The sequence below is a fragment of the Nyctibius grandis genome, chromosome 25, assembly GCF_013368605.1.
Source record: "Nyctibius grandis isolate bNycGra1 chromosome 25, bNycGra1.pri, whole genome shotgun sequence".
NCBI classification, from domain to species: Eukaryota; Metazoa; Chordata; class Aves; order Nyctibiiformes; family Nyctibiidae; genus Nyctibius; species Nyctibius grandis.
In genome coordinates this window covers 883,229-908,207 of record NC_090682.1, presented here as the reverse complement: position 1 = coordinate 908,207, position 24,979 = coordinate 883,229, and the positions used below count along the sequence as shown (strand labels likewise).

Here is a 24,979-nt window from a genome sequence, read left to right as displayed (position 1 = left end):
CTTAATCCCCAGTTTGGGGTGATCCCTTTGTCTTTTGGGTGGAGAAAATGGATGCACACAGCCCCTCTGCATCCCAGAGCCGCCCAGGCCGGTGCTACGACCCTGGTAAAAACCAGCACCCTCAAAGGGGTTTACTCAATCAACATTTTAACTGACTTGAGCAGAAGACATGGTTTCCATAGCAATGGGCTGTCAGCCCTAACTTGTACAAAATCAGAGTGAAAAAAAAAATAAAAAGCACTGAAATCTTTAAAAAAAACCACCCGAAAATGGGCATTTATTAAAAATAAAAAGATACAAAAACACCTCTGCCGGCTCACACTCTTCCCACCTCCTGGAATTTCTTAAACAGAAGTTCGTCAGCACGAAGGGCGAAGGTCAAAGCCCGTTTCTGGTAGTACATGGAGTCCATGGCCAGGTTGTCAATGACATCTGCCAGGAGATGGGCTCTCTCAACAGAGCTGCCCGGGGCGTCGTAGCCCAGGGCGGTGAAATGCACGTGGAGGTGGTAGTAGGAGGGTTGGTAATGCAGGTAGATTCGCAGCTGGGAACCGGGCACGCCAAAACGCTTCGCTACGGCCTCCTAAGGAGACAAAGAAAACACACCCCAGGTCAGGGCTAGCAACACGCAGCGAGGGCATGGGGTAAGCTGGGGGCGAGCAGGGCGTGGATGGACAGACAGACCTTGCAACGGACGGAAAGGAGCATCCTGGCTGGCACGGAGAGAAAGGCAGAGGCAGTTTCTGCTTCCTCCATCCTCACAGTGAGGGAGGAGCTGGGAAGGACAGAGCTGTCCCCTGTCCTGTTTCAGCCTCCGCAGGGATGGAGCGATGCCTCCGGCCGCCCCACTTTTCTCTCTCTCTCTGACGGGACGTGCTCTCTGCTCGTATCGCTTTTCCCTTTCTGCTCGTATCGCTCCAGCTCACTCGGCAACTTACGGGGATCCCGTTACCGGCCGGTGTAATTAAAGCTATAAACAGCCACGGCCAACTCAGGCACGCTGGCTTGGTTTGCTGCTCAGCGCACTGAGCTCCTGACTAATCTCTTAATTAATCTCCGCTTTCCCCGGTGCAATTACTTTCCAAATTTCTAAGGCAGTGAAGGAAAGAGAAGCTATCGTGCGTCCGTGTACCACGCACGCCCCGTCACGAGGCTGGGAAAAAAAACTCGTCGGCCGGTGAAAATGGTCAAGAGGTTGAGAAGGACTTTAGCAATATGGGGAGGACAGGGCTCGAGTCCTGCAGCTCGCTGCTAAGGGAGATATATTGAGCACCCCTGAAATACCTCGAACGCAGCACGGCTTTCCCATGCCCCAGGGGAAGGTGCCAACAGAGCAGCAGGGACTGGGGTCTCCGGGCAGAGACGCCAGAGAGAGCAACGCAGCCCCAGGCCGTGACGTACCGTCATCCCTCGCTTACTGGTCCCCACGCTGCTGCCTGAGAACCTTGCAGCAGGCAGGCCATGCTCTCCCCAGCCAGGACAGCCACACCAGACCGGCCACACACTCACCTTCCCTTCTTGCAAGATGTTCCTCAGCAGCGGGAGGTGCTCAGCGGTGAGGTCCCGAAGCGACTTGACCTCTCGGCGATGAACGAGGGCTATCAGGTAGAGGTCGTCCAGCTGCAGAGAGATGGAGGGTGGTGATGAAGGTGACCATAGACAAAGCAGATGGAGGCACAAGCACTTTGGACCTGACACACCGACCACAGCTGTGTTATAAGGGACTGCCTGCCCTTGTGTTTAACCCACACTGAAACCAGAACAAATCTCCCAGTATGAGATGCCCTCACCCACAAACCCACTGCACCTCCAAGCAGCATTTCTGGACTAATTTTCTCATAAAGGGTCATTAGGCATTGGAAGGAGCTGCCCAGGGAGGTGGTGGAGTCACCATCTCTGGAGGTGTTTACTGGACATGGCCCTTAGTGCCATGGTCTAGTTGCCATGGTGGTGTCAGGGCAATGGTTGGACTTGATGATCCCAGAGGGCTCTGACAACCTGATTCATTCTGTGATTCTGTGATTTAATTGGGTTCTGTGTCCAGGAACAAGCAGAAGAGGACAGGTTCACCCTGATCAATAAACAGCATGGTCACAAATATCTTCCCAGCTTTAAAGATCGATCAACTCTTTTCTACCATAAACACAGCACTTGCTGTTGCCCTTGGACATTCACGTCTCCCTGAGCACCTCCAAAACGTCCCAGAGCAGATGGAGGCTGGCAGAAAAGGTGCAGGGGAACGGGAGGCCCGAGGCCAGGTGGCTGTGGGGTCTGCCAGCAACCCCCACGCAGAGGCCAGGCCGAGCACGGCCTTTTCTGCCGAGCAAGCGAATGGTTTATCTCCACGCTCAGACGAGGATTTACAGAGAATCGCAGCGGCCAAAACTGCAACTGCAGATTTTTTCCGAGTGAAAAGCTTCCTAGATTTCCACCGTGCAAATAACCAGCCACTTTCCAGTCACTCCAGTTCCATAAGTAATTATTTTCAAGACCAAATCGGTCAGCGGACAACCCCAGCGCAGTAAAACACGGTCGTTCAGCAGCTCTCAGGCGGACCTCTGGCATCTCCCAAAGCACTTCCCAAATTCAGTGTTTAACAAGACGTAACGTTGTGGATCATTACACTTTAAAAAAAAAAAATAAAACTCCCCATCTCCTTCAGCACAGTTATTGGCTTTCTAATATAAACACTGCAAAGGGTTTAGATATTTGAGACCCAACAAATCTTTCAGGGAAAGAAAGAATTCTCACTTTCTTTCTTTCAGTGAGAAACTCATCTGGTTATTTGGAAACATGCTTGTGCCAAAAGATGCCCTCAGGACCCTGCTCACAGCTCTTGAAACATGTTATGTGCACCCAGCAACGCTCACGGTTCGGTTTGATTCCCAAAGCAGCCCGTGCACAGCTCTGGAAAAAGATGGTGTATCAGCTTGTCCTCTTTGGATCAGGGCTGGCTGGCAGGAGGAAAAGCAAACATCTCTTCTGCTTAGAACAACATCTGCATGTTGCTGTTTGAAACAAATAAGCCTGTTGCTAAAAAGGCCCTGAATGATGTCATGCCGGGCATGGTTTCAGGCAACGCCTCGGGGCTCCTGCGGGTTGGAAACCAGCTCAAAAGAAGACAAACCACACCAAAAAAATAATTTAAAAAAATTAAAAAAAGACAACCAAGAAACCAACTCAAAGCACTATCAAGGCTGGGAAGCAGGAGCTGACGCAGTGCCCAGAAGGTCGAGGCCGGCAGCAGCACGCAGACTTCACGATGCAAACAAGAGATCTTCCCTTTGTCAATCAACCTGAAATAATTACAGGTGAATTCGCAGCATTTGCAGGCAAGGTGCTAAGCTAGCACAAGGTGACGTTGAAGGGACTTCTAAGGGGAGGCTTGGAAAGTCCTGCTGGGAGCTCTGTCTCGCTTCCCTAATTTGATTGAGTAGTCAATCAAGGGAACCGGTGCTCGTGGGGCAGCCCCGGGGCTGCCAGGATCAGCTCTGGCTCGGCGTCACCTACAGCCAAGAAGAAATTCCTTGGCTCCAAGGCAGAAGTCGACAGCTCTTGCTGGGATGCTGGCTCGCTTGCCTGGGAAAAGAAACAGGCAAGGCGAAGGTCCCAGATAGCCCCAGAGATGACGGCTCTCTTGTTGCAGACAGCAGCCCAGCCCTTGGGCAGAAATCAGAATCACACAGAATCAATCAGGTTGGAAGAGCCCTCTGGGATCATCGAGTCCAACCATTGCCCTGACACCACCATGTCAACTAGACCATGGCACTAAATCAAGGAGATCCTGTTCAGCATATCAAGAGGTGACAGCAGGGTGGGGAAACCTCCCCAAAAGACAAATCCTACCATTTAAGCGCTCCCTGACCACGCTACCTGCAAGACGTGGATACAACAGGTCTCCAGAGAAAGCTAAAGCACCATTTTCAGCCCATCTGTCTCCAAACCTGATGCGAGTGGTGATGCTTGGCTGCGGCGAGCGAGGATTTAGGCCGAGGCTTTGCTCGAAGCAAGGAAAGGGGCACTTTTTAGGGTCCCTAAATATGGCCACCCTGAAAGTAAAGGGCACTGAACAAGGCAGGGTGGCGTCAGCACAACTGCGAGCTTGCCATGTATCACCTGCTTGGCCAAGTCTCTCCAGGAAGACGGTCGTGCCTCTTGGTGAACAAGTGGAAATTCAAGCTTGGTTACCCCATCACAGCTTGATTTTTGGAGTAGTTGGTGTGCAAGGGATTCACGGTGACCGGAGACTACCCTGCAGTGACTTACTCATCTGTCCTCCCCCAGGCAACTCAACACCAGCCCAGAAATAGGTGCTCCCAGCACAGAAATACAGAACTGTGTTGCTCACAAGCAGGTTTGTGTTCCCATTTTTTTCAGTTTTCAGTTCCCATTTCTAAGTTTTAATCACACAGTAACTTTCCCTCCCAACACCTGTATCATTTTGAGGATCAGAAACACGAAGAGGACTATTTTTTTTTTACTCCCTCGACTTCAAGGGGTGCACGTGTGGAGTTTCACTCCCCCAGGCACATCCTGGGAGCAGAAGCCCGAGGAAAATAATGAGCCACTCAATTTAGGATTACAGCCTGGGCTTAAAAACGTCTGCATTTCAACGAGTGGCCGCCCCCATGAGAGGTTAAGCAGCTGCTCATAAGCTAACGACCATCTGTTTAATATTGCGTGGAGGAGAGTTAATTGCAGCAAGCAAAGGACAACGCATCTGCCCGGTTTGAGCCTAAAGTTGAGGCTTGTGAAAAAAAAAACCACCCAAAGTAAGTTCAGCAGGAACAAATACGCAGCTGGATTTAGGTTCAAACACATCACTGCAACGCTTGGGCTAACACAGGAAAGAGAAAGGGAAGCTCATAAATAAATCACCCAGCAGCAGCAGCGAGAACAGCCTGTGTCCACAATCAGCATGTGATAAAAGGCCCTGGCAATATCAGCACTTCACAGTGTGAACAGGAAGGACACATTTCCCTACTAAAACTGTCATTAGCGTGCTATTAGAAAGTGGACATTTCCTCTGGATCACCTTCAGACAAGCAGCATCCCTCCAAAGACAAGAGGAGCAAACGAACCTGGTTTTGATTCCACTTAAAATCTGGAACTAGAACAAAGCCGTCGCGAGGATCTGGGTTTTCATGGATGATTCGATCGGCCTCAGCTTTCTTCTCCAAAATATTATACACCCACTGAAAGAGAAATATGCGATTTATAAACCAGCAGAGGAAAAACCAAACCCAACACCTCAGGCACATTTAGCCCAAGCTCATGGATTAGCGCACATTCAACCAGAATATAAAAAAAACCCCAACGACTTGATTTTAAGATGACCAAATAATTTCATGGCTGGTAACATTTGTCGTTAATTATCCATAAAACGCTCCAACAACAAACTCCAGGCTATTATGAGCACTTCAGTGAAAAGACACCCCCTCCGACCCCACTGCGTGGCACTAGCTAAATTATTCAAGGATTTTTGTTTTCCTCTCGAGCATTAAGAACTGGCCACAGCTGGAGATGAGGTATTGAACAGAGATGATTTAGCCCAGTGTAGACATAGTTGCATTTGTCCCTAAGCGGATTTGGAGATAATTCTCCCTCTGATGGGGTCTAGCAATACTCCTGGCTGGGCAGTTAGCGCTTGCCACAGCTCCATCTCTGGCCACTAAAGCAGCCAGCCAGGGCTATTTGCACCTTTTTACCTCCCAGGCTGCGCTGACACCTTTACAATTAGGTTTGGGAAGGGAACTTGCTTAATCCCCACCTTGTTCCTCCTTCAAATCAAAGCACCATCCAGAGAAGAGTTTCGGCTACAAAATGGAAGACACCAGGGATAAGTGACAGAGTAAGACGAGCAGAAAGCATCTGTGCTTCTCCTGGCTCCCAACCTGAGCTCCTGCACCCTTCTTTACACCTCCAAAATGCACTTCACGCTCTAGCTTAAGTCTAAATTAAGTATTGGATGGCCACAGGAGTTCCCAGCCACATCCCTAGAAGATAAGACAAAGCAGCAGAAAATATCCAGGGCTTAGAAGCTGAAAACATTTTGAAACATCATTTCCCCCATCAAGTTTAGGTATGAAACATTTTGGTTGCCCCAGGTGAGGAGGGAAGATGTAGCCAGTCTCGTAGACACACTGAGCGAGCTGGGTCAGTGGATGCTGTGCACCCCAAGAGAAAAAGACAGCCCTTTTGGGGAACTCTGTCGAGAGTTTAATTAATCTAATCAAAACTTAGGATCGTTGTGAACTGACCCAAGCATATCCTTAGGCAGAAAGCAACCTCTCCTCCCCTTGATCTGTTGGGGTTTTTTTTTTGCTTAAATTTCTGGTCTTTTCTTCCTAGCAACAACGTCTTAGAGAAGATTAGGCTCTTAAAGCGATTTTGGAAAGCACGGCACAAGATCGCTGTGCTCTGACCCTGGAATAAAAGCCAGGCAGGCAGCTCAGGAGGAAATGAAAAGTTTACACTTTGGTTTCAGGTTTGTTTTTTTTTTTAAATGCCTGCTCTTTTCACAACTGCCAAGCTCTCACTGCCCTAAAGAAGTTCACCGATCAGATGAGCTGCATTTTAAACCCAACGCTGCTTCATGTGATGGTCAGGTCATCAGCTGACCGCTCTTGCTGTTTCCAGCACAAGCCCAGCGAGGCCAACACATGTCCAGAGACTGGCACCACAATAAAACTATTCTACCGAAAGCATCCACGCTTTGCATCCTCCAGCAGAAAACAGAGACGCCTTTGTAGTCCCTCAATATTTCTGTTACCCTTCACATTTCCCCTTTCACTCGTCAAAAGCAGTTAGATAAAGACAAGAAACAGCATTATCAAATCACAGAGGTCAAGGACTGACTGTGCTGACCACGATTTCACCGCAGATGCTCCTGACAGTCACCAGGAATATGTTTCCATAGTACAGAAATCAGCTGGCGAGTATTTGGTGGAAGAGGCAGAGAGCCCAAGGACTGTGGCTGGTTGTTTTTTGGGGGTTATTTTTAACAGATAAATTTGCCTCAGCAAACCCAGGATGTTTTATTCCCAGAATCAAAGAATCAATCAGGTTGGAAGAGCCCTCTGGGATCAGCGAGTCCAACCATTGCCCTGACACCACCATGGCAACTAGACCAGGGCACTAAGTGCCATGTCCAGTCTTGTCTTAAACCCCTCCAGAGATGGTGACTCCACCACCTCCCTGGGCAGCCCCTTCCAATGGCTAATGACCCTTGCTGAGAAGAAATTCTTCCTAATGTCCAACCTGAACCTCCCCTGGTGAAGCTTGAGGCTGTGTCCTCTTGTCCTATCGCTAGTTGCCCGGGAGAAGAGGCCGACTCCCACTCCACTACAACCTCCCTTCAGGTAGTTGTAGACTGCACTAAGGTCACCTCTGAGCCTCCTCTTCTCCAGGCTAAACACCCCCAGCTCCCTCAGCCATTCCTCGTAGCTCAGACCCTCCAGACCCTTCACCAGCTTGGTCGCCCTCCTCTGGACTCGCTCCAAAACCTCAACATCTTTCTTGAAGTGCGTGGCCCACAACTGGACACAGGATTCAAGGGGCGGCCTCACCAGTGCCGAGTACAGAGAGAGGGACGATCACCTCCCTAGACTGGGAAGTGATTCCCTCTTCCACACAGGCTGGCATGAATTGGTCCCTACAGACGTGTGTTCCTTTGGTCTCTAAAGGAGAAAGATAGGGAGAGGAATGGTCAAAAAGGATATAAAACAGGAAAAAAGTCCATTGCTGCTGCCTGGGGCAAGAGGGACACTAAAAGTACAGCTTCACCACGTGGAATACGGACCGAAGGGCTGAACAGCAGAGGAGCTGTAGGCAAAGCCAGAGGAGGGAGCTGGGAGGCAGGTATCCAAGAGCAATCCGTGCCTTCCCATTTCCACAACACCCAAGAGACTCCTAAAAACCTCATCGAACTGCACCAACGCCCAGGGAGCCACCCTGGGAAAGGAAGAGGAACGCCCCAGCACGGAGAATCTCCAGAAACCTTGAGAAAGGTGACTTTGGGTACATCTCCAAGGCAAATGATTTTCTGCAAAGATGGAGAATCACAGAATCACAGAATCAACCAGGTTGGAAGAGCCCTCTGGGATCATCGAGTCCAACCATTGCCCTGACACCACCATGTCAACTAGACCAGGGCACTAAGTGCCATGTCCAGGCTTTTCTTAAACACCTCCAGAGATGGTGACTCCACCACCTCCCTGGGCAGCCCCTTCCAGTGTCTAATGACGCTTGCTGAGAAGAAATGCTTCCTAATGTCCAACCTGAACCTCCCCTGGTGAAGCTTGAGGCTGTGTCCTCTTGTCCTATCGCTAGTTGCCCGGGAGAAGAGGCCGACTCCCACTTCACTACAACCTGCCTTCAGGTAGTTGTAGACTGCAATAAGGTCACCTCTGAGCCTCCTCTTCTCCAGGCTAAGGAGAAGGATGCCCCGACTCTTCTGCCTCCAACCTGGGCTTCAGAGGAGACATCTGACAGCCCAGTGTTGAAGAAGGAGACCAAAGACGTCCATGTTTGCAGAGGGGAAGCAGTGGTACCCATACCTGGATGCTGAAGCTCTGGGACTGGATGAAGGGCAGCGTAATGTTCTTGTAATCCTCCCAGGTTTCACGGATGAGGTGCACTTCTTGACGGAGGTACTTCTGAAGGTGTTTCTCCGTGGCGGGGTACACCACTGTGGTTTTTATCTCTAGAAATAAACATGTTTACCGAGTTACCATCACAGGCAAAACCCACATTACTTCCTTCAGTCCCCGATAAATCTGTTTTCCCTTCCAATAAATGCCACACTGACACACTTTTTAAAAGAAACCACTAAAAACCAGGGTGGAGGAGAACGGACACGGAAAGCAAACAAGTGCTTCAACCTCCCGGGGTGCTGCTGCTTTTCTCAAGGAAGGATAAGCCCACAACACAGCCAGGGCCTGTCTTTCCAGTTCAGGTGGAGAAATTTGCTGTCTGAAAGGGTTTTTTTTTCCCACACTCGCTCTTTGAGGCATATCAGCAACATCAGGGCAGAGCTGGGGCTCCCAGGGAAAAAGCTTACGTGCAGTCAACAACCAGGACAGAAACACGACGCCGGGGGCAGAGACGCACCTTCCACATACTTAAATCTGAAGCTCATGGGATGTTATCGAGAGAGCAGCCAGCAACTTTCTCCAGCCACCAAACCAGACGTCGCGTGAGCTGCGAGGCTGCACTGAAGCAGCTCAGAGCTCTCAGCCATCAGGATGCTCAGATCTTTGCAGGAGGCAGAGAGGTCAAGGGCACGGGGATGGATCCAGAGCAAACAACGTGGGCTGAGGGGTTAAGAGCTGAGGGAAGAGGGCTGGGCGATTCCCCTGCACCAGCCGACAAAGAGCATTCAGCCATTTACTCTAGCAAAAGGAAAACAATTTCTGCTTACCTTGAGTAAAAATTTGCTGCGTAATTTTTGCAGCACTAAACAGGATGCAAATGTGCACCTCATCGACCCGGCAGCTTCGACCTCAGCAGCAGCAAACCTTACCCGCAGGAATATAAATATTAAAAATATAAATATCCCTCTTCGGCCAAGATTAGATGCCTGCCACAACTCCAAGGGCACCAGCAGTGCCTCCCCCTTCCCAGCTAACGGAAAGCTGCTATAAAACTTAATGCAGGAAGGAGAAAAACGCCACGAGCCTGGATAAACCCTGAGGAGATCGATCCGATGCAACTGGCCGGGGCACAGCAAACGCTGCAGCCATGGTCATGAAAACCACGGGCTGCACACTCCCCAGGGTACCAAACAGTTTATATATGTATACACGCTAGCCAGACACTGAATATAAATATCTATTTGTTCCTAAAGCCAGGATTTAGGGTGGTTTTTTTTATTTTTCTGGTTCCTAGGTTGTTTTTTTTTTTAAGGTCGGCGCTGCACAAGCTGGGAGACTCTGCCTTTTCATTTCATGCCAAACCCAGCTTAATGAAATCCACAGGAAAATGCTGGTAACGTGAAATATGAAAATGCAAACCACAAGGGCAGTCTGGTCCGATTCCCACCATACACATGTTCAAACAAGGTTGTTTTCCAGGACTCAATTAGCACTTCTAGCAGGATGATGTAAGAGCAAAAGGAAAAAAAAAAAAAAAGGACAAGGCTGTAACTCCTCTGCTCCTCACTTAAAAAGACCAGCAAAGCACTGGGGAGAAAACAAAAAAAGGCAAAAGATACGAAAATACCACGTCCAGCCTCAGGCTGAAATATCCACAGTTTAATTTTCTACCCCAAAAGGAGGGACCGCAGCAGAAACCCCTCCGTGCTGGGGTGGGTGATAACTGCCAACTGGGATGTGGGGTTGTGGAGGGCCCTGCACGGCTTCTCCAGCACCTCCCCAGTTTGGGGGATGGCTGCTCTCGGTGGGGAGAGCCACTCTGGATACTTTAAAACCTAACACGAGATCAGAGAAATGCTTAATGTGCGGCTGCGGTTGAGCAGCAGATGTTTAGAAGAGGAGAGGGGGGAGAGGCTGCGGTTCGCTAACGATTATTTCCCTTCTAGAGGTCTCATCAACCCCAAAACACCCCAGCAATGCTAATTAGCATAAATCACTCCAGCCAGAGCAGCTCTTTGATAAATCCTCAGAGCCTGACTGTCGTTAGGAGCCCGCACACGGGATGCAAAGCCCCAGCTAAGGCTGGGCTCAGCCGCAGGAAACATCCACGGCGAGATCGGGCTCGCCACGAAATCTTTCCATTGCTGGCACCCGGCCGCGGTTGCGCTCCAAAGCCACCCTGCTCCTGGCAGACTCCACGTGCATTAAAGCGTCACGTACGCTGTGGGGCAGCCGAAACCTCCCCTGGCCTGGAAACGGGGGGAAAGAACCGCTGGACACGGGATGTGGGTTTTTAAGCTCGCTGAAGGGTCAGGGATTGTCTCCGCTGGCGTGAGTCACGTCAGCCGGCGTGTTCCTGAACGCCAGCCCAGGGACACCACGAAACGTCTGTGGTTGATTCTGGAAAACAGGACTGACCATCAATTAACTGGAGGTTATAAAACAGGAGGTTTAATTGAAGGAACCTGGATGAGCAGGAGGCAGAGGTACTGCAATGGTAGAGAACAACCAGTCGGGCAGTTCACCCTGCGAAGGGTGTTTTAGGGGATACATCGCACCGTTGCTTCCCCGCCCAGGAGAAAAAGCAGCTCAGATTGACCAGAAACAAAACAACTTCTGTCTTCTGGTGAGGCCACACCTTGAATCCTTTGTCCAGTTCTGGGTCCCGCACTTCAAGAAAGATGTTGAGATGTTGGAGAGAAAGCAGAGGAGGGCGACCAAGCTGGGGAAGGGTCTGGAGGGTCTGACCTCTGAGGAACAGCTGAGGGAGCTGGGGTTGTTTAGCCTGGAGAAGAGGAGGCTCAGAGGTGACCTTAGTGCAGTCTACAACTACCTGAAGGGAGGTTGGAGTGAAGTGGGAGTCGGCCTCTTCTCCCAGACAACTAGCGATAGGACAAGAGGACACAGCCTCAAGCTTGGCCAGGGGAGGTTCAGGTTGGACATTAGGAAGCATTTCTTCTCAGCAAGAGTCATTAGACACTGGAAGGGGCTGCCCAGGGAGGTGGTGGAGTCACCATCTCTGGAGGTGTTTAAGAAAAGCCTGGACATGGCACTTAGCGCCATGGTCTAGTTGACATGGTGGTGTCAGGGCAATGGTTGGACTCGATGAGCCCAGAGGGCTCTTCCAAACTCACTGATTCTGTGATTCTCCTGCTAAAAACAAGAGTGAAAAAATAAGCCAAGACACACAAACCAAAACCAAAACCACAGCTCAGTTTGGGGAACTTAGGGGAAAAAAGGGCTGAAGGCAGCTGACACCAGGAGGAGAGGCCGAAACACGTAACCCTGTGCTCCCTACAGCGCAGGATAATCTGCCTGATCAACTCAACCATCAGGTGCAGGAAGGTGCCAAGCCCAGGAAGCGGCAGAGAAAGTCACATTTGCACTTTTGCAAGTTTTCTTTTCCTCTGCAAACCACTTTCCTTTGCGCTGTCTTCCCCTCGTCACTCCTTCGATGCAGCCCTAACTAAATACAACGATGCACAACCTCCCCTTTCCTCTGCTGTATTAACAGAGTTTATTTAGTTTTATGATCACAGTCGCAGCAGAACACCTGATTTTAACCCACCTCCAACCAGGTACAACCACAGCTTTGCCTCAGACATCTAAGGCTCGTTATTGAATGAAATAAAAGCACAAAAATAAAGGATAAAGCTTGCAAGAGCTCACAGTCTGAGGGCAGCACATGCTAGGGCAAGCCAAGCACGCTGCTGGCTACTTCTGCCAAGGCTGTCTGGTCCCCAGTTCTCATCCAAGGAGGACTCAGTGGGCTCTAGCTGCAACACTCAGAGACAAGAGGAAATCTGCAGGTTACCAACCTCCAAAAAACAAAGCAAAGCACAGCGATACCTCCCACCAACCCCCAAACCAGCCCTCCTGCTTCTCCTGCATCTACCACCTCGCTCCAGCCCATGTGCTCCCACTGCTTCAGGCTCCAGCCTTTCATTTGAGTGTAAATGCAAAGAGTTTTCTCCACTGGGCAAGCCCTGCAGGCAACACCAGGAGACAAACCAACCTTCCCAGTGCAGCTCGTGCAAGTTTCTCCAGCTCCTCACTGCCTGAAACCAGCCACTTTTTGGGCTCCCAAAGACAGCGAGATGTATCACTTCCTGCATGACTAAATACTTTCCTTCCATGCTTTCTCATTTCTCCCCCAATTTCTCCACCCCGTGTTGGAGAGATGGAGCTGGAGCATCTCCCGATGCGCTCGTTTTTCAGATGTTCTCAGTGAGCTTCAGCCTGCAGCACAGGGAGGAGCACAGACTCCTTAAAGGACTGATAAGAGCCCTTAAGTTACGCCAGCGTGGCTTTGGTGCTGTGAAACACACCATCCCTCAGCAGCCAGGCAAGAGGAGGCTGCTTTTTGCTGCAAACAGCAGACTCTCCTTGCTAAAAGGGTGTGAGCATCACCAGGAGCTGGATGTTATCAGGGCAACGTGTTGATTGAACCATCTGGCTTTTGCAACCAAGCCTTTGGCAGCAGGAGAAAAAAGCTTTCCCCTGCTATGAAAGCGGCCCGTGCTCTCTCTCCCTGCAAGGGAGTGTCTCAGAGCTGGGATGTCCTCTGCCAGCATCTCACACCTTTAGGCAGAAGCTGCCTCTTAAATCTTCAAACTCTGACCATTATTAAGCTGATTTGCAAATGTTATTTCCCACTTTAGCCTTGACACCTCTCTCCTAGTGGCCAGTAAAACCAATGAGCCAAGCAAGACATGGATGAGGTCCTCTTCCTGACCAGTGTTGTCCCCACACCAGCGTGCTCCCAAGCCTAAAAAGCTCATCCTTAAGCTACAGCAGAGTAAAATTCCTCTTCCCAGAGCAGCAGGGAGCCGTTTGCTCAGGTAATGTGCTGCTTTTGGCCTCCCTTTCTCTGCCTTCACCACGCAAACAAAGAACTGGCCCAGCCTCGCAGGCTCTTTTACCACCAAGACAAAACAAGCTTTCATTGCACGGGGCCTGTGTTAGCTTGACTCCGGGGAGGGAAGAGCATCCAACTCACTTAAACGAGGAGGAGGGGAAAGGATGAAAAAAAATATCCACTTTCAGCTATCAAGAAACTCCAGGTGAATGAAGAGCCGCCCCCAGGACTTCAGACCACAAAGCTGGCATTGAGAAACGTGCCTCAAAAAAGCAGAGGGACACAGAGGCAGCTCCTCGTGCCATCAACCCGATGTCACAAGTCACCTGCAGTCGTGATTTCCTCAGTCCAGAGGTTTATCTCACCTTTAGAAAGCAAAAAGCTGAGCGAGGGGGGTTTGGTTGCCCAGAATGCCGTGAAATCCCCAGGGTGAATCCCTCCCTCTTCTGCGGGACATCACGAGCCAGGACATTTCAAAAGAATTGCTTAATGCCAAAGTTTGACCTTTTCTGCAAAATACTTTCACTGCATCGTGTTAACTGGGTGTAAACCTGCAAGCACCAGGAGATAAAACCCTGTATATCTGTAACCCTGCAACCAAGAGGCTGAGACAGACCTCGTGCAAGGGCTCGCTGGGGCTCCACACAATCACTAAACGTCCAGAGATTTCTCACAAGCCCTGACATCGCAGCCTCACAGGAAACTTCTCCTTCGTTTTAGGTTTATGAGCTGCATACCTCGCGACGACTCCCTCCTCGGGCCATGACTCAGCTCGAAAGGGCAATTTCCTTCCCCTCCTGCTGCACTCAACCGTTTCCTCTGGCGCCAGCCCAGCTGCTCACGCAACGTGCCCGCAAAAACAGCTATTTGGCTCTGAACTGTTTTGACGGAAGAAGCTTCCTCGCTCACTGCTCAGAGCAGGGGAGCCTGGAGGGCAGCACCCTGGTCCCCCCATCAAGTCTCCTGAGGGGCTAGGAAGAAAAGACGCACCACTGTGTAATGTTTCTGCAAAAGCCTGCCTTTTAAAGGCGATTTTTAAAGTAATTAAAAAGATAAACTTCAGCAGAAGGAAGCTGGAGGCTCTTCCTCCCCTTCAAACCTGCAAGAGGAACAGCACGAGCACTAATCTGAAAGCGCAGCAGGTTTGATCCAGGCAGAGGACAGGCCGAACAGAAACAACCCGAGCAAAGATTTAGTTTAACAAAGGCCCAGAAATGGGACATGAGAAGACCCAGATTCACCTGGTTCTGCTCCAGCCTCTCAGAAAAAGCAGGACCCAGTACAGCACTGATGGAAATCATTGACCCTTCCACAGCTGTTTCACCCCAGCGAGGAGTTTCGTACCCAGCATAAATCTTAAATAAAAGATTTTTGCTATGGGAGTAAGGCTGGAGTTATGCAGTAAAGTGCTACGAGGAAGGCAAACACCAGCAGAGCTGCAGCTGGAGAGAGGCCCAGGGGATTTTTAGTCGTGCAATGCCACCTCGTGGGAATCGCTGCAAGTCGCTGCCAGCCCCGAAGGCAGCAGGTGCCCAAGCAGGAGCCTTCCCAGCCCACGGAGCGTAGCTCTAACATCTTCCCATCCACAACAGCCCCCGTGTTTTCCTGCCATCGAAACGTGGCTTTGTAACAGTGAAACCTCCCATGAGTCCTCGCCAGGACAAGAGGAGGTTTGCACAACTCACAAGCTCCCAAAGCCACACAGTGCTTCCTCCTACACCACCGACGCGGCGCTAAAATAGGAGCATTTTTGGGAAGGCACATAAACATCCCCAAAATTTAACTCAGAACTGCAACAACTTCTTACTTAAGGCTATCATTCTGATTAATTTTGAGTCTGTTAAACCTGTTTGGCTCTCATTGCGTTTACAGAAGCGTCGACGCATAATTAATCACTGCACTTCCAGAATTTAAACACGTACCAGCATTAAATTGACATGCTGAAAGAGCAGCCCTGCAATCACAGGACAGCTTTCCACCGTGATGAGAATGTCTCGCAGGACGAAAGCTCTCCAACCCGCTCCTCTGACCTCGCCACGTGCGGTTATTAATTGGGTTTCGTAGCACACGGATGCGTGAAATCAGCAGGGAGCGCCCTGAAAGGCAGAGAGGGCAAGCGCCCGCCTGCCCCGGGCACTCGAGGTTGCCAGCATTTAAATCCCTCCTGCAAACACACTGGCTGGCTGTCCTTACTGGGTGACATTGGGCAACAAAAACAAAACACATGAGATGACACCCTGGAGCGAGAAGACCCTGACACGTGCTCTGCAGAGACTGTTTTCAAGATAAACCTTATGGGGAAAGACAGTATCTTACCAGATTAACTGATATTGCTGAAAAAAAGAAACCAAACAAACCACAAGGAAAACTTTCAGGTGCCCAAGCCCTTCTTCACCTTTAAATCAAGGCACAGGCAGATGATTGCAAGTAATCAAGCGATGGCCATTTAACAGCCAGCTACTTATCAGCTGAGCTAAGTGTCCAGCAGTGTGGGAGAAGGGGGTGAAACAAGGCAGCACCCAAAGCCTCAGGAGCAACATGTTGCCTTCAAAGCAGCAACAATCTCCCCACCCCGGCCAGGTCTGCTTCTCAGCCAAATCATGATGGGGTTGGCGTGGTCAGGTCCTGTCTCGCTGTGTCCTCCCCTCTGTAGCCGGCAGGAGCACGCCAACCAGCATCCCAGCCACGACTGCTGGTCCCCAGCCGAGCCACAGAGCAAGCCACCCTCCCGAGACCCCCCTGCATGAGGTTGAGAGCACTCACCGCTCAGCTCCGGCGGCGGATAGAGGTGGTACGTGCTGTAAATGTCATTGCGCATCTGCAGCTCCAGCTTCATGTGCTTCTTCAGCAGGTCCGACACCTTCTCCTCCTGGAAAGGAGTCTTTTCCAGGATGATTACGGCATCTGTCCCCTCTCCAGAGGGGCTGGTCACCTGGAATAAGGATGGATAAAGCTGTCAGCAAACATAGATCCAGCACTGGGTGGAGAGTTTGAGGCCAGGACCTGAACGCCTCCACCCAGGGACCAAGCAGACACTTTGCAGCCCCTCAATTCTCATGCACGAACCCCCTCCTAGTCCAGCCACCCACTGGGCAGCACCCATCCAAAAATAAAGGCATGCTTGCCCTGAAGCACGGTAGGAACCTGCTCACCATCAGGGAACACAGGTGGTTTTTTTGGGGAACCACAGGATGTGGACAATGTCTCAGCCCATCCGCACCTCCCCGGATGCTCCCAGTGCCCACAGCTTGCATTCCCACTGACCCACATCACTGATTTCATCTCAGATGCTCACAAGTTGACATGGGGCCGCTGACCAGGCAGTCGGAGGGTCAGGAAGGTTTGTACAGGACCCAGGTGAGGCCTCACTGAACACCGCAAAGGGGTTCACCTGGGGCTCCCAACACAGCCACGCTCTCAGGGTGGAGCAGGCAGGTCTGTGCCCAGTTCAGTTACCCACCGACCATCAACCCATTGCCCTGAGAGTGAAGCAGCAGCCTGAAACTTCCCCGCCCTCATCCCCATTGCCTGCTCAAAGCCTGAGGTGCCATGCTCAGCCTGGAGAAGAGAAGGCTCCAGGAAGCCTTCCAGTACCTGAAGGGGCCTGCAGGAAAGCTGGAGAGGGACTTTTTCAAAGGGCATGGAGCGATAGGAGGAGGGGGAACAGTTTTAAACTGAAAGAGGGGAGATTGAGATGGGTTCTTAGGACGAAATTCTTTACTGTGAAGGTGGCGACACCCTGGCCCAGGTTGCCCAGAGCAGCTGGGGCTGCCCCCTCCCTGGCAGTGTTCAAGGCCAGGTTGGATGGGGCTCTGAGCAACCTGGTCTGGTGGAAGGTGTCCCTGCCCGTGGCAGGGGGTTGGAACTGGATGATCTTTAAGGTCCCTTCCAACCCAAACCGGTCTGTGATTCTGTGCACATCTCCAGGAGCCTGGAGCTGAGGCAGCTGCGTGGTTCCCACACCACAGCCAGGCTCTCTGGCCATAAAACTTAAATTAATTATTACAAATTGACACGTCTATCCTATTTACAGCCCCACAGTTAGCATCTTGCTTACAATTCAACACCACTTTACTTAGCAAGCACGAAAAACCCACTCGCTGCGCCAAAACCAACACGTTCTAACAACAAAATACAACCTGAGGTTTGAAATTAAGGCTTTCCAGCCCGCTGCTGCCGAGAGCAGCCACCTCCTGCCCTCCGGGTTTGGGCAGCACCGGGCTGGGGCTGTTGGATACAGAAGGGCTGGAGCCCTGCGGATGGGAGGGGACGGGGGGGACACGGGGGGGACCCCGGCCACGCCATGTGGTGCCGGTGGAGGCGTGGCCTGCTGGCACCGGGGTGTGGCCTGCCCGGAGCTTGCCCTCAGCGGGGGAATGGCGGCGGGCCTGAGTAGGCCTGGCTCCCCCCTCCCCGCTCTCCCCCGGTACCTCTCCGTGCAGGAACACCGCCTTGTCCCGCGCCGACTCCCGCAGCACACGCCGCAGGCGGAGCTCGGCCAGCGGGAAGGGAGCGGTGGTGGCGGCGGCGGCGGCTCCGTCGTGGTGCGCGGCCTCGCCATCCTCCTCCTCCTCCTCCTCCCTCTTCCTCTTCGGCAGCGGGCCCTCCGCCATCGCGCGCGCTCTCCCCCGCACTGCGCCTGCGCGGCGCCGCCAAGAGAGGGGCGAGGAGCGGCGCCGCGCGGGGAGCGCGCCACCTGGCGGCGTGGCGGTGCCGCTGCGCTCCGTGCCCTCGTACCCCACAGCCCCCCCCCACAGCTCCCCCCCCCCATAGCCCCCACCCCACAGCTCCCACCCCCATAGCCCCCCCCCCCAGCCCCACCCCATAGCCCCCAAGATGTTTTTGCGGGATCGATCCCATCCCCGGCTAAAAGCTGCCTCGCCCCCACCCCAGCAGAGCCCACCCACAGCTCTGGGTTGAGCCCCCCCCCCCCCCCCGCCCCACCACCATTTAGGGGTCACTCACCCCCCAGGGCTCCTGCCAGACCCACTGACCCCACAGAAACCCACCAGCCGGGGGATTAAACAAAAACCTCAAAAGTTTAAAATTTCGGCATTTTCATAGTCCCAAACCCGTGCAAAGACACTGCCAGCGCCTGCGCCTCCTGTTCCTGCCCGCAGCCCAGCGCCGTGTCAGCTTACGGGGGGTCCGAGCCCCCCAGGATGGGTCCTCACCCTGGGAGGACACCACCAAAAGAAGCTTTGAAGACCCCTGTACCCACCCAAGGTCAGAGCTTAGTGTTTGTGTGATGAGCAGCGGGGACCTGCTGGAGGATGTCCCTGTCCCCACCAAGGGGGTTTTGGGTGGCAGCATCACCAGGATGCAGCAAGCTCCACGCCACTGTCCCCCCACGGGTGTGTGGACCTCCCCATCTTCAGCTCACGAGGTCCGTCGGGACTTGGCCGCATCCAGATCCCGCGGTGGCAGCACCAAAACGCCTCTGCCTGCTCCCAGCACTACTCCGTCCTGCTCGCCGAGCTCCGGCACAGCTCCTGGAGGTCTGCGGAGGCAGCAGATGAGCCCCATTAGCAACCAACTAATCTAAAAAAAAAATCAACTATTTAAGTAAATTTACAGACTCCGGTCCCTTCCCACAGTCTCTAGATGTTCCACCAGCATCCCACGGCATTACTCACAGCGCATGATGGTGTCTCTGATCTGCCTGAAGCTGTTCTCCTTCGCTGCCATGTAGATGTAATAGAGGTTTCGCAGTTCCTTGGGATAATCCTTCCGATCCACGTCCTTCAACACCGGGATGGTGCGGCCGTTGGCCATGGGAGCTTCAGCCAACGCTTGGTGCATCTGATACTTGCACCAAGGGTCCTGGAGGAAGCCTGGAGTGATGAGCATGACCCAGCAGTGGCTGTTTTGCACGGCGTCGCACAGTTCCGTCACCACCGCGCTTCCCGGCGTCGCGTCCCGCGGCTGGAGGAAGCAACGGAAGCTTTCGGGTTGACTTTCCAGGTAGGACACCAGCTCCTCCACCACCTCCAGGTCCACCTCGCTGTGACAGATGCAAACGTCGTAGTTCTTGGCCCACCGGGGGCTGCCTGAGGCGTTGATGTCAGACAGCGAGATGGGTGACGGACGGACGGACCTGACCAAGCTCGTGCTGGGAGAGGATCCGGAGCTCTCGGCAGAGGATGAGGAGGAGGAAGGAGAGGATGAAGTAGAGCGGCCGGCATTGAGGCTGCTCTCCACCGAGCTGGGCTTGGGCTTGTGCAGGAGCCGCCTAAACCAGCCTGTGGAGTCAGAGGGACCACGGTGAGGTTTGGGGGGGGGGGAGGGGATGGGCTCAGCACCCCCCCAGGCTTCCCAAGGGGCTCATGAGGCATCGCCAGCTCAGCAGGACACCTCCAGATGGACAGAGCCGGGTGGGATCTCACCCTGGTCCCCCCAAAAAACCACCCCAGCCCCTAAAACCTGGATGCAAATGCACCACGGTGAGCAGCCCGTGGGCACCCTCATGTTTCGGCAGGGAGGATGGAGGGGCCAGAGCCAGAGGGTTTATCCCCCACCCCTGGCACCAACCAAACCCAGACTCACCAGCCATAGCGGGCAGCGCGCTGCTCAGCCGCCGATCGCCGGCGTGAAACCTCTCCTGCCAGCAGGAAAAAAAAAAAAAGAGGGGGGGAAAAAAAGAAATCAGAAGAGCAGAAATGACCCTGCAGCAGGTCTCAGCCCCAGGAGCTCAGTGGAGTTTGTTCCAGCGACACACAGCTCTGGGGTGGTCGCTTGCAGCCAAAAAAAACACCCTTGTAGGGTTTTCTGCCTCTGCCCCCCCCCCAAAATTTGCAGTGAAAGGAGCATTTCGACCTCAAGCAGGGCTGAAAGCTGCGCTTTCACCGGAGACACGCACCTGCGGGGAGCGAGGCCGAGAGCCGATGGGCGGGAGAGACCCTCATTCCCGGTGGCAGGGCAAGGATCCCGCGGAGAGGAGAAGCAGGGATGCATCAGCCCCTGGGTTCGGCGAGGAGGAAGATCTTCTGGGATCGCCTGGATGGGAAAGGAGAGGTAGGATGCAGCTGTTCGCTCTGGAGCCTAATGGGATTACGAAGTGAATGGTGAGGCTGATCCATCCTTACAGCTTCCCCATCCGGGAGCGGTTCCCAATAGGGCAGAGGGGAGGACAGGGGCACCCACCAGCTTCCCCAGGGGACAGAGCGGAGGGGCTGCCCCGTCCCTCCGCTGCCTGCTCCCCCGGCCCCCCCACTGAGACCCCCCCCCGGGTTGCCGGCAGGTCCGGGCTCTGCCTGGGCGTGCGGAAGCGCAGGCACGGGAAGTCGGCCGTGATCCCCAGCCCTCCCCGGGGCCTCCCTCCCACATCCGCCACCGTCACCGCGCCCAACCCTCGCCAGCAAGCCCGGATCCGTTTCTCCTCCCTGGTTTTATAAGCAGACACAGACGGGTCCACCTCTGCCCCTCCCGCTTATTTTATGAGTTAAATTTACCAAACAAAGCATTTTTTACCCCCAAAAAATCTCTCCTTTCCCAGGTCTCATCCCCCCACCATGCAGCACAGCTCCATCCACTGGTTTCGGAAAGGTCTCCGGCTGCACGACAACCCAGCGCTGCTGGCGGCGGCCACCAATTGCCACCGCCTTCATCCCCTCTTCATCCTCGACCCCTCCAGCAGCCGAGCAAGCACCAATGCCTGGCGGTTCCTCCTCGATGCCCTGCGGGATTTGGATGGGAGCTTGCAAGAAATGGGCTCCAGGTGAGTCCCGGTGGGATCTGAGGGACTCCTGAGGGATTTGGTGGGACCCCTGAGGGATTTGAGGGGGGATCTCGAGGGGCTTCGTGCCCACCCAGCTCCCCATCAGGCTGTTCGTGGTGCGGGGCTGCCCAGAGGAGGTGTTCCCCCGTCTCTTCCACGCCTGGGAGACGACACGGTTGACCTTCGAGGTGGACACCGAACCCTCTGCCCACCGGCGTGATGCCACCGTGGCTGAGCTAGCGGCCCGGCACGGCGTGGAGGTGATTCAGGAGGTGTCTCACACCCTCTACGACACCGAGAGGTGGGTGCTCAGCACCGTCCCTCAGAGTACGGGGTATCCAGCCCCAGTACTGAGTGTGTCCCTCCCTCTCCCACCCCAGAGTCCTCGCCCTGAACGACGGCAAAGCCCCCCTGACCTACAAGCACCTGCAGAGCCTCCTGGCATCCCTCGGACCCCCGGAGAAGCCGGCCCCAGCCCTCACGCAGGAGCATCTCCAGAGTGAGCATGGGGTGGGCCTGGGCGGGTAGAGCACAAAGCTGGGTCAGTTCACCCTCACTGTTCACGCTGGAGCGGAGCGATGGCTGTCACATCTCCACCGTACACGGCTCCCCAGGCTGCCACACCCCATGCCAGGCCAGCCACGACACCGACTACGGGGTCCCCACCTTGGAGGAGCTGGGCCAGGACCCTGCAGAGGTGGGTCCTCACCTCTACCCCGGCGGGGAGACGGCAGCACTCGCCCGGCTCGACGCTCTTATGAAGAGGACGGTCAGTGCTCGGCGCCCATCACCCTAATTTCAGGGCTGCTTCCCCTCCCCGCTATCCCCAAACATGACCCCAGTGTGTCCCCCCCCAGGCCTGGGTGCGCGGCTTCAAGAAGCCTGAGACGGAACCCAACTCGCTGAGCCCCAGCACCACCGTCCTCAGCCCCTACCTCAAATTCGGCTGCCTGTCGGTCCGCACCTTCTGGTGGCGGCTGGACGAGGTCTACCAGGCGGTGAGGTGGCTTTTTTGGGGGTGAGGGGACAGAGGATGAGCCAGAGGGACCTGGCAGAAGGGGTGGGGGGCTGATCCTGCCTTCGCCAGCAGCGGGAACACTCCCGGCCCCCCGTCTCCTTGCACGGGCAGCTCCTCTGGAGGGAGTTTTTCTACACCGCCGGCACCAGCATCCCCAATTTCGACCGGATGGTCGGCAACCCCGTCTGCCTGCAGGTCGACTGGGATGACAACCCCCAGCACCTCCACGCCTGGAGGGAGGTATTTCCCTCAGGGATAAGCCCCGAGTCCTTTGAACCCCCCAAAAAACCACTCCCTTAATGCCAGCACCCCACGCCAGGGCCGGACAGGCTACCCCTTCATCGACGCCATCATGACCCAGCTGCGCACCGAGGGCTGGATCCACCACCTTGCTCGGCACGCCGTCGCCTGCTTCCTCACCCGTGGGGACCTCTGGGTCTCCTGGGAAGAAGGGCTGAAGGTCAGGAGATCTCCCCCAACACCCACCGGTGCCCACCAGGCTTTTGGGGACCCCATCCACACGCAACCGCAGTGTCCCACAGGTCTTTGAGGAGCTCCTGCTAGACGCCGACTGGTCCCTCAACGCCGGCAACTGGCTGTGGCTATCGGGCAGCGCCTTCTTCCACCGATATTTCCACGTCTACTCGCCCGTCGCCTTCGGCAAGAAGACAGACCGGGACGGGGCGTACATTCGGTAGGCGCAAAACCCAAAGCCACGCGAGATGGGGCGGGGGGGGGGGCTCCCTGGTGGCTTTGAACCCCTCGTCGTAGAAAATACCTCCCCGTCCTCAAGGATTTCCCTGCCAAGTACATCTATGAGCCCTGGAAGGCACCACAGGCAGTGCAGGAGCAGGCAGGCTGTCTGGTGGGCACCCACTATCCCCGGCCCATCGTGGAGCACAGGGCGGCAAGAGAGAGGAACCTGGGGCGCATGAAGGCCGCCCAGGCCCGGAAAGGTAACGAATCCCCCCCCAAGACGTACCGAGCTCCCCCTGCACTCTGCCACTACCCTGGCTGCCTTCCTCTTCCTCCAGGCACCAAGCAGGAGCCACTGGCCGCCCCCTCAGGGGCTAAATCTCAAAGGAAAAAAGCCACAGCAGAGCAGCACTGAGCCCCACAGGGACCCCCCAGGCAGCTGCCAGCCCTGGGTCAGGCACCACTTGTCCCATTTTGACCCATTTCGCTCAACCACCTGAATCCATTCCCCTCTCCTGCCCCGAGACCAATGACCTTGCTGCTGCCACCACCCTAAAAATCAACTCCCCGCTCGACGGTGTGGCCCCAAAGGAGGGCAAGCCACCCGCTCGCGTGACTCAGCCCCACCTGGCAACCCCCAGGCTGCTAAACTGTGCCCCAAACCCAACTCCCCGAGGGGAACACCCCACCGGATCGACCGCCCCCCCTACCTTAGCTATACTATAATCATTATTAAAGGGAGCAGAGTAATTAAGAAAGCGCAGCTTGATTCACAACATGAACCCACCAGCAGCAGCACCGCATTGAAATCTCCTGGCAGCACAGGCATGTTTCGGCTACGGTGTCATCGTTGGGAAGCCTGTGGCTTACTCGATTGCCTGCAGAGAATATTAGGAAATAGGTTGAGGATAGGAGGAGTGACGGTAGGGTCAAAGCCAGACCCCAGAAAGGTGTTCAGGTGAGAAAAGGCGGCTACTTTTGTCTCTGAATACACCCACCATCAACACACTTCACTTACGGCACCAACACAAAAGCCATAGAACAGCTTGTCTTCCTGAAAAGCTCCGAATACACCCAGACTCCTTCCCACAGAATTACAGCAGCCAGCCGAGGCCAAGCGCTGCTCTCGCTACCTCACAGGGCTGGAGACACATTGCACGGACACAAACCCAAGCAAAGAGGCAGCTCAAGGAAAGGACACGAGGGAGGAAGGCCCCTGAGAGCTAACAGGCCACAGTCACTCCCACTAAGCCTACAGCAGCTCCCGCACCCTCAAACCGCCCCCTGACAGAGGGCGGCCGCCGCACCAACCGCCGCCGCCGCACCAACCGCCGCCGCCGCCGCACCAACCGCCGCCGCCGCCGCACCAACCGCCACAACCGCCGCCGCACCAACCGCCACAACCGCCGCCGCCCCAGCAGCAGCAGCAGCCGCCGCCGCACCAACCGCCACAACCGCCGCCGCCCCAGCAGCAGCAGCAGCAGCCGCCGCCGCCCCAGCAGCAGCAGCAGCAGCCGCCGCCGCCCCAGCAGCAGCAGCAGCAGCAGCCGCCGCCGTCGCCCCAGCAGCAGCAGCAGCAGCCGCCGCCGCCGCCCCAGCAGCAGCAGCAGCAGCCGCCGCCGCCGCCCCAGCAGCAGCAGCAGCAGCAGCCGCCGCCGCCCCAGCAGCAGCAGCAGCAGCCGCCGCCGCCGCCCCAGCAGCAGCAGCAGCAGCCGCCGCCCCAGCAGCAGCAGCAGCAGCCGCCGCCCCAGCACCAGCAGCAGCAGCAGCAGCAGCAGCAGCCGCCCCAGCAGCAGCAGCAGCAGCCGCCGCCGCCGCCCCAGCCGCCGCCGCCCCAGCCGCCGCCGCCGCCCCAGCCGCCCCAGCCGCCGCCGCCGCCCCAGCCGCCGCCCCAGCCGCCGCCCCAGCCGCCGCCCCAGCCGCCGCCCCAGCCGCCGCCGCACCAGCAGCTGCAGCCGCCCACAGATCTCGACTGCCAGGCACATTCGCCCGCCGCTTTTTCTACCCCCGCGAAGCATCGTGAGAATTCAGTAAAATCTCGCGCGATCCCCTCCCTGCCGCTGCGCACAGGGGGCGGGTCGGGGCGCGAGGCGCCT

At 54.9% G+C, this 24,979-nt stretch overlaps 3 protein-coding genes across 8 annotated transcripts; 1 reads left to right on the top strand and 2 right to left on the bottom strand.

The window, feature by feature from the left end:
- Positions 1–201: 201 nt before the first annotated feature.
- DCPS (decapping enzyme, scavenger) lies at positions 202–18,099 on the bottom strand. The gene is made up of 6 exons (XM_068418346.1): positions 17,883–18,099; positions 16,216–16,384; positions 8,559–8,704; positions 5,082–5,195; positions 1,510–1,620; positions 202–583 (listed from the first exon to the last, which is right to left on the bottom strand). Exons 1-6 carry the CDS (start codon positions 18,063–18,065, stop codon positions 317–319), a joined length of 990 nt encoding a protein of 329 aa, XP_068274447.1. The 5' UTR covers positions 18,066–18,099; the 3' UTR covers positions 202–316.
- Positions 18,100–18,472: 373 nt separating this feature from the next.
- Positions 18,473–24,892, bottom strand: TIRAP (TIR domain containing adaptor protein). 6 transcript variants are annotated; one of them, XM_068418463.1, is made up of 6 exons: positions 24,827–24,892; positions 23,671–23,761; positions 20,312–20,448; positions 19,999–20,053; positions 19,089–19,694; positions 18,473–18,952 (listed from the first exon to the last, which is right to left on the bottom strand). In XM_068418463.1, the coding sequence occupies exons 4-6, from the start codon at positions 20,003–20,005 to the stop codon at positions 18,909–18,911; spliced, it is 657 nt and encodes a 218-aa protein (XP_068274564.1). In that variant the 5' UTR covers positions 20,006–20,053; positions 20,312–20,448; positions 23,671–23,761; positions 24,827–24,892; the 3' UTR covers positions 18,473–18,908. The 6 variants fall into 6 exon arrangements, with proteins under 6 accessions (XP_068274564.1, XP_068274566.1, XP_068274565.1 ...); XM_068418465.1 differs by lacking the exon at positions 24,827–24,892 and adding an exon at positions 24,154–24,199; XM_068418464.1 differs by lacking the exon at positions 24,827–24,892 and adding an exon at positions 23,882–24,143.
- On the top strand, positions 20,856–23,575 carry LOC137673577 (cryptochrome-2-like). The gene is made up of 9 exons (XM_068418469.1): positions 20,856–21,169; positions 21,276–21,470; positions 21,550–21,668; positions 21,784–21,938; positions 22,027–22,167; positions 22,260–22,427; positions 22,507–22,647; positions 22,730–22,881; positions 22,959–23,575. The coding sequence occupies exons 1-9, from the start codon at positions 20,964–20,966 to the stop codon at positions 23,296–23,298; spliced, it is 1,617 nt and encodes a 538-aa protein (XP_068274570.1). The 5' UTR covers positions 20,856–20,963; the 3' UTR covers positions 23,299–23,575.
- Positions 24,893–24,979: the final 87 nt, after the last annotated feature.